This window comes from Gavialis gangeticus, unplaced genomic scaffold, assembly GCF_001723915.1.
Source record: "Gavialis gangeticus isolate Ggan-Ray unplaced genomic scaffold, GavGan_comp1, whole genome shotgun sequence".
Lineage (NCBI taxonomy): Eukaryota > Metazoa > Chordata > Crocodylia > Gavialidae > Gavialis > Gavialis gangeticus.
This window is the reverse complement of record NW_017729020.1, coordinates 10,469,778-10,482,933: the sequence shown is the minus strand read 5'-3', so window position 1 is coordinate 10,482,933 and position 13,156 is coordinate 10,469,778. Positions and strand designations below refer to the sequence as shown.

Here is a 13,156-nt window from a genome sequence, read left to right as displayed (position 1 = left end):
TGTCCCTGGGTTTGCTCTGTTCATGTGGCATTTTAAAGCATCATGTCAAACCAAGTAGTGTCTGAGTGACTCAGGGTCCAGTCATAATGCCTAGCAACGTGCTACGCTAATTTGATGAGTACTTTCTTGTGTCAGCACTCTAAATGGAACTAAACATCCGTGTCCCCTGAGACCAACAGCTAAGGCATACCACGCCAGTGTGATGCTGACTGCTATGTTACTAGTAATCAGTTAATCAGTGCACATGTTCCTAATTAACGGCTTTAGTATGTAATCACCAGGGGATGAAGACAAAAATAAAAACAGTCATGAGTAGCATGAAAGAGCTCCATGGATTGCATTTGTTATGAATGCTGTCTAGAGTGGCTGAACAATATGGGGCAATGAAGACACCGGTCCACTCGTAGCTATTGGTGTAGAAGTCACTAATCTAAAAGTAAAACGCTTGCCACTCTTGATCGATCTATCTGGTGATGGGGTGATAGGAACCCCATCACCAGAGTGTGTGAACCCCTCACCATCATCCCAAATGATCTTGCACACAAAACAGCCCTGATGGCTAGCTCTTTGGAAGAGGGACTGTCCTCTTGTTGCATATCCGGAAGAGCCTCTGGGTGCTACTGGAATACAAATTACTAGGAGGGAAATGCAACCAGCCACCTTTTTGGGAAATCATAACTTGCCCAAACTCCCCAAGGAATTAAATCTCCCGAGTCCCACTGCAGAGGCAAAGCCATAAGGATGGTCTTTCACTCCTAAATGGACTCTTTAGTGGTTTGCAGCACACTGGGACCAGGTATTACTTTGTTATTTTTATTCTCCTGATAAAACATCCCAGCTCCCTCAAAGCCACTGAATTAACATCTAAGCTAAACCTTTTAGTCTCCCTTGGACATACAGCACTTGTCACTTTCTGCCTGTGAATTCTAAAGAGGGCCCGAGGTATATAAATAATGCAGCCCGCATATTGCTTCTGCAAAATTTGTTCCCAAAGAATAACTTACTCAGCTCTGTGATGATGGGGATCCTTTTATAATACAGCGCTGATTGATTCTCCAATGTTCTCACTCTGCCAACTGCCTCTGCAGAAACAGTCAATAACAACATGGGGAGAGAAGAGAGAGAGGTAAAAAGAGGGGTGGGAGGAATGGTTCAGAGACTGACAAGTGCAGTAAAGCACTTACCTGAGCCTAAAATAAAGTCACTGTCATGCAAAAAAAAAAAAAAAAATCCCAAAGCATTCCCTATATGGGGAAAGTTTCTTGCTTTCGTTTGCTTTTCCAAGGTGCATTTTATTCACTTGGAGCTTCAAAGGATTAAAAAAGAAAAGCTCTCCTGGGAGCCGCCTATTGACATCATAACTAAAATATAATTACCCTCTGTGGAGCAGCAGTGCTGGTAATAGTGTTGTTAGGCACAAAGCCCCCAATAAGCCAATTTGCACTTGGAGGGTTTTTTCTTTTCCCTTCAAGGAGACTGTAAATAACGGATGGGACATGCACAGCAAAAGTGAAGGGAAAAGCAATGGTCCTATGTTTTGGAGCTCAACACACCTGCCTGGAAGCTAGTGGTTTAAGAGAGACCCACTAAGGCTACCTGGAGAACATGATCCTTTTGCAATACACGAACTGGGTGACTTAAGGAAATGGCTCCAGTGTCCTTGTCCCCACTGTGGCAAGCTCCAGGAGGTTCCTAAAGGTTTAATGCCTGGGGGTTATGGATGAGGGTTTGAAGGGGTGATTTGGGGTGACTTCTTGGGGAAATGCATGCCTGGGAATGGGACTTGACCCACAAAGTCTCTTCCAGTCCTTTGTGTCTAAGATTTATGCAAGTGTAAGTGGCAGGAGGGTCAGGTTCCCTTTTTTTTTTTCCAGGACAGTTGTCAGTCATGGCTCTGTTTTCTGTATTTCTCTTCCCTGGTTTGGATAGATGCTGATTCTGTTTTGCTGCCTCATGTTCTATTCATCTATATAAATACCTTGCTGCTCATTGCAATAGTATCTGAGGAACTGACTACTAAAGGGACTGCTCATCACCCAAGATATTATGCAGGGTAAAGGCTGCAGAATCCACATGATAGTAAAAGCTCTTTCTTTGGCGCAAGGTCCTCTTCAGAGTCAGAAAGAGGACGGTGGGAAATGGATCACATCCGTAATGGATCCTGTGCAAAGTGGCTGAACAATGAAGGATGACAATGAAAGAGGGATTTGCTGGTAAAATGCAATGAGTCCTCTCTCTACGCAGATCCTCAGATGGGCCACTGTTGTGATCCACTGTGACAACTCTTCTGTTCCTAGGGTTGGGGCGATGGGATTGCTAAAAAAACACTTGAAATGTGGGGCGTACAAACAACAGCTCAGAAAGCTCTTCCCAGGCATATTCTGGCATCTCAGAACATCTGCCGAGGAGACTGACAGAATGCCTGAAAATGAATTATTGTCTTTATTCTGCCTTTCCCTGTACTGTAGTGGCTGATTTGAATGTCTGTCAGATCATTGCCTGGATACATTTTCCTTATGTCAATATTTTTGCTACAAAACAGTACACAGCACTGTACCTGAAATCTTACACACTGGCAGGGTGCTATTACAAAAGATTACTTAATTGTAGATTACTACTGTACATTTGAATTTCAGTAGCATATTAAGTTGTCAGACTTAATTACCGTTATATGTTTAGATTATGCCACAGATTATTTAGTTCAGTACCTAGGTTTGCCAACCTGTTTGCTCTGTGACATGACAGGGTGATAATTACAGCATTACTGGAAAACCTAAAATTTTCCATGGGAAAGACTAGAAGTCCTTGGCATTGATGCTGACCCTAGTAAATGCTCATTCTTGTGGGTGTAAGTAATGTTTACCTCTGTGTGGGTCTGTTTCTCTCAAAGCTTTCTAATTCAGTACCCCTTGGGACAGGTAATGTGTGGAAGGAGTCTGGTAGGTTTGGATGGAAACTATAGGAAATGCTCATAATGAAATCCAAAACTACAAGAAACGTGACCAATTCAGCATTCGTTATAACTTCCAAATTCAGACCATGGTTGCTGCAACATTCAGCAGAGTTTCTGGGCCATTTGGGGAAACCTAGGTCACATCAAAATAAAGATAAATGCATATGCTTTCCCAGTGCTATGAAAATGAAAAGACTAGCTTTCTCTACAGCTTCAAAAGTTTCGTAGTAGGACAAGGGATCCACAGAGCGGCTGAACATCAAGTCGGGTCACTGACTGGCCCATCTGGACTGGCAAATGCTGCACAAAATTGAACGAGCTTTAAGTATCTCTTCCTTTTCAATCACACTTATGTCTTAACAACCTTGATAAGGAGGTATTTTTAAACGTTCCCCTTATACACGAGCAGCTTTCAGGATGTTAAGCTGCAGGAAGCCTCTCAAAATCTATATTCTCTCCTATTGTCCCAGCTCAACTGCTCCTGCCAGTCAATCTTTTCCTACCCTTGCTCCCTAAAATGTATCTGCATCATACTAGGGAAAAAATCTCTCTCAGTTATAGGTCCCTGGATAGGAACCTCTAAAAGGTCTTGCATTTGAGAGAGGCTGCAATCCTAGTTTTTACAAGTAGAATAATTTGGGCTGCTTATAGCATCTCATAGAGTTGATTCAGTTTTTTTTTTATCATTGGTATTGTCTGCATGCCTCTTCCTGGACCCTATAAGCAGCTAAGCACTATCTGTACTAGGAAGAAGGAAGAAAGGGTTCAACTTGTGTAGCTGCACTAGTACAAGCCCGGACTGTCAAATGGACTGCTTCAGTGCAAGACAAGACTTTTGTTGGTGCAATTTTCTCCAACAAGATGCCATACCAGGTTTCAGCATTGCGAAGTGATTTCTATCAGGACAGAAAAAGTAAAAGCTCTTACAGGACAACAGTAGGTGCTCTGGCTCCCCGCCCTAGTAAATACGCCAATGGCTTCCCATAACACCTCCACTGCTTCTAAGCCTTCCAGAAGAGAGAAACAAATGATGGGTGATATTTGGGGTGTGTAGCTGCACAAGCAGAGATATAGCTATGCTAATACAATTTTCCCTAGGCTAGGCAAACACACAGGAAGCGGAGTGTACCTACCAAGGTCTAGCCAGGTGGGGGTTGTGGGGCCGGCCGTGACACCCCTTGGGGACCACGCAACACTTGCCTTGCTCCAGCTCTACAGTGCCTTGATGCATGTGTTTGATTGAAAGCGGGGCTGTCTAAGGGTCCTGGAGCGAGCCCCCATTCTTCTAGCCACCAGCAGGTCCCTCCTGGACCCTGCTGGTCTCAGTTCTGTCCCTCAGGCTAAGTGGGTCCTTTTGACTTGGCTCTGTGCCCCGGAGGGTACCTGCAACCTTACTGGCTATTACATGGGCTCTGTCCTCCCCAGCACCCACGGCCATGCCGCACAGAGTTACTGTATGATAAATTCCTGCTTTGGTCTTTTCGGCCTCCGCCCCTTTCCTCTGGCTGCAAGCCTCCAGGTCTGGGCTCAGAGATTTGTATCCACCTATCAGTCATTAGTATCTCTGGGCCCCTGGCCCTGATCTTGCCCTTCTCTGGGTGCTGAGCTCCCAGCCCTGGTTCCACCCTTCTTGGGCTGCCCCCCTGGTCCTTCCTGGGACACTAGGGCCCTGGCCCTCGTTCTCACCTCTCTAGGCTGAGCCCCTGCCCCCAGTCCCATCCTTCTCAAGCTGGACCTCTTGGACTGGTCTGGCTTTCACCCTTGCTAGGCTTCAGCCACTTTCTCCTAGCTTCAGTCCTCTGGCTAAGCCTGTTCTGTGCCTTGATCCCCTCGCAGGGCTCAAGACACTCTCATGCCCCAGGCACTATCGGGACCTCTGCCTTCCCCCAGTAGTCCCAAACCCAAACCAAACTAAAACCAAGTTAAAACTAAAAGCAAAAACTTAAGCACTCTGGCTATAACTAAACCTCTAGCCTCCTGGGTATATACCAAAACTCCTACCCAGCCATGAACCTGCCGCTAGACCTCAGCCCCTTTGCTTGCTGTCTTCAAGCACAGCATGCTCACAGTCCCTCTCTCAGCAACAGGCATCCCTCTTTAACCTCTGAAACCAGACCGACTGCCCTGGCCGTGGCCATGGCCCTGATCTCCCCAGGCCCTGCCCCTTTCCAGTAGGGTGACTCCACAGGGCTGACCAGCGGTGCCCTGTAATTAGGCTTACCAACTGGTCTCTATAGCAGCCTACCTGTAGCAGTGCCTTTTCTCCCCTGCAGGACTCCAGCCTACAGTCCTACTGCAGAGCAGCTAGCACTACCATAGGCTTCCTACTGCTCACGTGGGCATTGTCCTATTGTCAGCACCCTATTTCCCCGGGCCAGCTGTCCTGCAGTTTCTCCCTTGCAGTCTTCCCCCACCTGGGTCTCTCCCTGGGCTCTTTCTCCCATAAGACCTGGTCTTGCACAGGTCTCGTGTCTATTATATTGCTTCTACCTACTTCATGTCGGATCCCTTTCTCTTTTGTATCTGGACCCGCTGTTCACCTCAGCAGGTCCCTTAGCTGCTGGCAGGTATCAGTTTTCACCTGGAAGTAGTCCCATCCGCTGGAATCACCCGAGACAAGCTTAGCGGGGGGGCGCATAACATAACTTCAGTGCAGGCAGAGACTTGAACTCTTCCAGTGCTGTAGTTCATGCTCCCACTGGGAGAGTGCCAGCAGAGAAAGACCAATGAATCAAAACCTGTACTTAATGTCAGATTTTCAAAAGTTAAGTAAGCAAATGGATGCCTAACGGGCTTGTACACATTCCTAAGCAGCTTGGCTACCAAACTCCCATTGAAATGAATGAGGATTAGGCATCTAACTTGCTTTGCATGTTGTGAAAATACCATTAGGTGCTCAGTCTTTAGGTGCCTAGAAACCTTTGAAAATCTGGTCCTTAGGTAGTCCTGTAGACAGCACTAAGGTATTCATAGGAACAGGAGTTTCTCACTGAGGACAGCTGGCCATTTTGGTTTCTTTGCATATGGTTACAGAAAAAAAAAATAAATCAAAAGAAGAAAAAGTTACCAACACCTTTCAACAGTGTTGCCTGCCTTTAGCCACAGAAGCCTTTTATGAACCATGACTTTTTTTTAGATGGACTTCTGTAAAATAATCAAGAGGCCTCTAGTGGTCAAAGCAGCATGGAGCCTAGTTCCCCTTTTATCACCTTCATCCATAACCTGGGGGCTAACCATGTCACTTCTCCATTCCCTAACACTATCTGCAAAAGAGCATAATAGTCATTTCCTACCTCCCAGGGGCACCTGGCTGTAAAATCCCTTGAGAGCTTCAGAGGATAGTTTCCACAAGTGAGTAAATATGGCCTTCATCTTGCAACTCAATCCTTAGGGACCACCTGCTACGTGAAATCTTGGCCCTATGCATCTAAATAATTACAGCAGCAAGGAAGAAAATTGGCTGGGTATTTTAACAATACATCTAATGATCCTAGAAAGGAAAGATAGCTAATTTTTTACACAGAGGGTGAATCACTAACAGATTTAATGGCTGGCTTGGGGAGAAAAAGAAGCTAGTGTCTTAGCCTTATTTTGTAAATGCATCTTCATTTATTGATGATAATAACCTGTAAGTGAATACTGCATTTCTGTCTCCAGAAAACACTGTAAATCTGAGGAATGGCCTTAATTGAGTAGCCAAAGATTTATTATATTGGGATTGTAGTCACTTTACGGATCCAGAACTCAGTAAAAATAGAGTTAGACAATAGGTGCCTTGTAAATATCTAAGAGTGAGATATGTAAAATAGATACAAATTGGGTTTTGGTTTGGGAGTACAACAGTCAGGCAGAAAGTCAATGCCCTTCGAGTACACGGTGATGGAATCTCTCTCCTCTTATTTAAATCACTTCTAGGAATAACCAATCAAAGTAACAGGCAATAACAACAAGAATAGCTTACATTTCCATAGTACCTATCACTGAAAGATCTGGAAGCAAAAGGCAGTCTTTAACCGATTTGGCTTCATAATCAGCCTGAGAGATAATGGTTATTACGAAGTTATACGCTGGGAGACAGAATTAGGTCTAAGCCTCTTTGTACCTTTGGGCAGTAACCATGGCCATTCTATGACGCCCCAGCTCAATCCCTTTGCCTCTTCCCCAGATGCAGGGACCAAACCCCAGAGCCCTGCTTCTCCAGGCCTGGCTCTTAACTGCCGGACCACCCTTTTCTTCCCCCTTCCCTTAAGCCTGAAATAAATCCAATGAGTCATGGCTTCTAATCAGCCCTACTTCAACCAGTAGACAAGCTTCTTCCAGAGCAGAAACAGAACTGAGATCGTTGTCCTTCACTTCTCTGCTCTAGTAACTACACTGCACCACTTCTTTTTAATATTGGCGGTTGGGGCAGCAATACATTTCTTCTTGATGTTCTTCACAGTGGGCTTGTTGCTCTCATTCTGCGACAGAGCCTTAACTGACCATTTCCACCACCTGCGAATAAAATTTTACCTGTCCCTCTTGGTCAGTTTCTTGGGTGACGTGCATGTTGCCGCATGCCCCATTTCTGACTCGTTATCTCATCATTTGTCCATCTCTCATGGAAATTCATGGAAAAAACGTGTGTTTAAGAAAGGACAGACCAAAACCGGGAAAAAGAAAATCTGGTCCATTCCTAGTTCTGCCCCTGACATGCTGCGCAACCACTGGCAAGTCACTTGGCCTCTCTAGGTACGTCTACAAGATGCAACGCCGGAGCATGCGCTAACTCTGAATAGCCCGGTATGTCCACACAGAAGAGTGCAGTGCCATGCAGAGATAAGGCCCTGGAACAAGTATAAATACACTGGCATGGCTTTTTGGGCTAATTAGCTCCTGGGAAGCAGAGCTACAAAGCCTTGACAGAGTACTGTACCCATATATCTGTTCTGCTTCTAGTTCAAGATAAAGTTGTGCCTCAGTTTACCCAGCTGCAAGATGCTGATAAAATCCACATGGCAGGGAGAACCCATTAATATTTCTAAAGGGTTCTGAGATTGATCTGGTGAAAGGAACTAGAGATAACAGGTCAGACTATCTTGAGTCTGCCCTGCTGGAGTAGGATGGGAGAGGACTGGTCACTTCCTTTTCCATTTCCTCTGCTGATGCTGCCCATATCACAAATCTGAGTGACACCTGCAAAAACGTGAAGGTGATCCAAGTACTGATGGATAGAAAAGAATAACCCGTCTCTTGCAGATCTGTGTTTGAGTCCATCTGTCTCCATACATATGTATAAAAATCTATGTACAGCATTTATATTTGTCATTACAGATGAAAATATACAGATAATATACACATACATTATCTATATCCATCTCCACTGACCCAAGATCAATATGTAGATCTACATCTATATATCTTTATATACATGTATAATAGACAAATCAATGACAGCATTCTACTATTTCCATTCCATGAACCCCTTCCTTCAATATTCCTGACTATTCACTTCTTTCCCCTTCTGTAATCTGATATTGATATTATTTTGTCATATTATTTTTAAAAATCTTGTCTCTGCCTTACTCTAATCTTTTCTTTGGAATAGCCATTGTTTTAAAAGCCTTGTGAATGATAATAAAGCATGGGGAAAACACTTGAGAGAGCCATCTATTTTTCAGCCCATGCTCAGTTAATTAATACTTTTCCATTCCCGAGAGGAGGACAAATCTTGGCTCCTTTGCCAAATTAAGGGACCAAGAGATGCAATAAATATTCTGCAGGACCGGAGTTGTTTTGCTTCCGTGGCAATTCTGTGCTACAACGTCTACATGTCTGGAAGCAGCAGTGCCCACCCTCCCAATCCCTATGGGCAAACATAAACATTTATTTTTTGTGTTGAAGGTTAGAGAGGGTGCAATACAGCTGCCACTGAATGCTACCCTTTAGCTCATAAAACTGGTGTTAGTGAAGCTTCTTCAGTAGTAATAACGAAAGCCCCCACTGCCCCATCCCACAGTGGCAGAAGCCCCAAGTGTTGCACAGCATTTACAAGAGCTACTGGTATATTTACTTTTGGGAGGGACAGAGCAAGGATCAGAATAGTGATGAATGATGGGGCAATGTCCAGAGGTCAGAAAAGGGTGGGAAGAGAAAGCAAGTTAGAGGGAGAGAGGGCACCGCCTAGTCTGCATGATATTTTGCAAATGGCCTCAGCTGTGTGTCTCTTTAGTGTACTCCAGTCACTTTAGGACTCCTAGATCCACCGTGTCCTATCTCATCGGTTAGATGAATGCCAGCCTGAACTACAATCATCATGGATAGGGCAGGGGAATATTTTAGCCATTCATTCAAAACCTAAGGCTATTTCTGGTTTGTTCTCTACAAAGTTTTAGCCAGAAATAAACTAAATTTTTCCTCTCCCAATGCTGCTGCTACAGAGAGGAAACTGAGGTCATTTTAATTTCCCATGCTTTATCACATCAAGAGACTCATCTACATAACTAAGAAGCTTTTACCTTCAGAGACTGTGCTGTACTTAAACTGCATGGCTCGGATGTTAAGTGTGGCCAGGATGCTTTCTGTGTCCACCAGGATTGGACTAGTGGATGACTTGGAGTTATAGGACAGGATAGCACACATGGCGCAGTGTCTTATGTTAACAGCCTTCAGGTCAGCACAGGAAAGAGCACTACCCTGGAAAAGAGTACAGGTTAGTTTAGTAGGGGTAGGAGAGTCCAAGCAGAGTGAATGACACAGGGCTCTCAAGGTTGGCTTCAGAGGAACAAACATTTTGGAAACATCTCCAAAGTTTCTTTAATCAATTTAAAGTTGAGAAGCAGAGAAGAGGGGAAAAAACCCCAAGCTTTGAACTTCTCTTGCAACATTTATGGTGAGAGAGCAGTCTCTTGACACAACTGCAGGAAACGAATGCATGCAGATGTGCCTCTGAATGAAACCAAACTTTGGAGAAATTAATCTGGGGGCTCAGAATCAAGATCAAAGCAAAGAACCAATTCAGTCTCTGCCGGATGAATGGATTCAACCATCCCTGCTCAGAATACAGGAGTTGCAGAAGGGATCTCCCCTGAAGGAAACAAATGCCCATCCACATATTGACATTCCACAGTGCTGTTCATTGTTAAACGCCTTCAAGTTTAAAAACAGCATGTGTAAAAGGAGTGAAAGAGGGAAATGATTGAAGAGAAAAATTCCTACCTGGAACAACCACAGCTTTGGGAAATTCTGGATAAATCCCCATTCTCTTTTCAGGTACTCCAGAGACCCGACAAAGACGATGTCTCTCAGCTCCTCGTAAGTGAAGTTGCTAGCTCGTAAAGGCATCACAAAGTCCCGCAAACCAATGAGTGTTGTGCTGGCATCCCCAAAGACACATACCACAATGTGATCATGCAGGTCTGAGGTGGCTTCCTTCTTTGGATTCTAAATTAAAGCAGAACAGGTTGGGTGTTTTTTTTTTTAACGTTAGGAAGTGGAACATTTCCCTAATGTGTAATGTCCGCGGGCTAGAATTAGACTGTCTATTAAATGAAGCCATTGGAATCCAAACTCATTCCATTTAAGTGCCACCATCTCAAGCACTACCTGGCACAGTAGTGGTTCAACTCCCAGAAGCATTTTCCAAACTCTTCAATCATCTGACACGTACAAAGCAACCACCAGGGAGTGTTGTGTATATGAGTCTGTGAGGTGAGCCCTTGTAACAAGGTTGAGGAGACGTGCATGGACATAAGAAAGACAAGGACACATTTCTTTAAGGACTGACAGTTCACATTAGTGTTGTGGTCACAAACCCTTTCCTCTATCGCATGTTGCCCTCACCACATATGTAAGATGCGAGTTCAACTCTGTGTACGTGCAGCAAATGTTATGAAGCTTGCAACTTCCGTTCAGCAAACAGGAAGTGATTGCTTTCAACAAGTGAGTGTTTCCCACGTGCAGAGCTGAATCTGTTCCTCTTTGGGGCCTAGACCGAACCTCCGGATTTTAAAGAGAGAGAGAGATGGTGGATTTAAAACTCTGATCATCTTGTTCTAATGCACAGTGAAGTGTTGGCAACATAGGGCATAACCCAGCTGAACACCTCTGATTTCTCCAGAAGAGGGCAATGAGGCACTCACATGCTAATCAATTTGCTATTTGCATTAGTTCAATAGTACACTTTTTCTTGTTTTCAGCATTGGGGCCTGCCGAGCTGGGCAAGGCACAAATGCACAAGGAAACAGTTAGTCATTGACCCAGGAAGTATGCTGCCTAATTTAAATTGCAAGCAGCAGAGGAAAGGCAGAGCATGTGGCGGGCCAGCAGGGGGTGCTCCTGCGCTGAGCCACCCACCTTCCAGGCTCCGAGTGCCTCCCCCTGCGGGTGCCTCACGTCTACCTGACCTCCTTCCTGAAGCACACCTGCTAGCCTGGGGGTAACGCCGCCACCACCCAGCGTCTGGAGTGATCCCGGCTCTGAGGCCCCTGGGAAACACAGGCCTAGTAGCCCTTGAGGGTACTCAAGCCACTTCAAGAACTTGGGATGCTTCTCTCAGCCTGAAGCACAAATAGTGGTCTCCCTTAGTCAGCCAAACCAAGGGGACCCCAAGGCATTATCTAGATCCACTCCCAACGAGTCTCCCATGCTAAGTACAAAGAAGAACTTTATTGCTTACAAGAAGTAAATTTGGAATAGGGTACAGGGTACAGCAATATCAAAGAAATCCCATGGAGCAAACAGTGTGGCTGGGTAGGCTTTGATCACGTATCTGAGTTACTGCAAGCTATAGATCTAGTTAGATCTCAGGTACCTTACTCACGAGTGCCATCCAGAGGCAGGTGGAGGTTCCCTCTGGAGGCAAGCAGTTCATTGATCATGAGTTTCAAGAGAGCAAGTTTCAGATGGTCCAGCTTCTCTCTCCGAGTTCTTTTATCATGGCTACTGCCTCTCTTCCTGGGCAGTCCTTAACTTCTGTAGACCTTATGACTTCATTTACCTGGTCCAATGGAGACCAGCACCTGTTGGCTGCCAGCCAACCTCTTTGAAAGGCAGCACTGGTTGCCGGGTAGACTGGCAGGGTCTCTAGCCCCCTCCCAGTCAGGGTGGCATTGCTTAGAACAATAGGGAACGCAAGCCCCTCACCCAGATATGTGATGCCAGGCACGTAGGCAGAGGGAGCAGGTTTCCCTCCTCCCTCAGGAACATATCCAACTCAGGTTACATAAAGGGATGGGATGTCTGCCCTCGGCAGGGACCATGTTAACCAGATTGTCACAGAGTAGAGTTTTTGGGGAGAGACAGAGGTGGCATTCTGCCCCACAGCAGTCAAGCTATGGAATTTTTCTTCTTTTCTGACCCAAGGCAGATGCTGATTTTGCATTTCTGGGCGTCTGATGTCATGCTTCCTTGTGACATGCAGGACAATTACCTGCTTCATCCCACCTGCGTGGCAAGATGCTCTGTAATAAAATGTTACTTAAGGAGAGTTACAGGACCGATATGTGGCTTTGGTTTACATGAGCCAATCAGTGAAAAGTACAAGGTGTGCGTACACATTAGCCAATCAAGAACTGTCAAATTGGTAAGTCCTTGCAATATTCTTTCCCCAACGGGTTTTCTTCCAAGAGAAACAAAAGCCTGTCAGGGAAACTATCCTGATGAGAGATTAGAATCATAACGAAATTAAATGATCCTCTCTAACTAATTAGATTAGTTTAAATTGAATAATGAAACCTTTAGCTGTATTTAATGTAACAGGCCTTAAGTCCAGCAAATAGTCTGCTGGATGGAACTAAACAATTAAAAACACAATCTATTTTATAGTGTTTTTATTGGAACAATTGGAAAAACGATTACTTCTAGACCCTGCAGATGGCAACATGGAATTTGCTAGATTGCTAATAATAAGTGAGCAGCAGGGAAAAGGCGAACCATTTTGGAGAAACTAAGTGTTGACTTGAATCTTAGTCCCAAAATAGAGCTAAGACCTGGAACATTTGGCATTTTTCATTTTTTCTTTCTTTTTGTAACACTACGTCCTTGACCAAGACAGGAAGCTGGAATACCAGGAAGGAAGCTATTCTTACAATGGCAGTCCACCTCTGTGTAGAGCACCAAGAAAGGACCTAGATACTTCTTAACTTTGGCTTGAGCCCTCACAACAGTAGAGCATAGATCTTCTGCTAACCCTCTGCATAGAGATGAATTTCACCCAAAGTCTAG

The 13,156-nt window shown here is 44.8% G+C and overlaps 1 protein-coding gene across 1 annotated transcript in view; it reads right to left on the bottom strand.

Moving 5' to 3' along the window:
• KCNU1 (potassium calcium-activated channel subfamily U member 1) overlaps positions 1-13,156 on the bottom strand; it is a 101,213-nt gene that overhangs the window by 43,763 nt on the left and 44,294 nt on the right. The window contains 3 exon segments of the mRNA XM_019514516.1: positions 1,005-1,082; positions 9,451-9,628; positions 10,151-10,375. Of these exon segments, the coding sequence (XP_019370061.1) occupies positions 1,005-1,082; positions 9,451-9,628; positions 10,151-10,375 (481 nt within the window).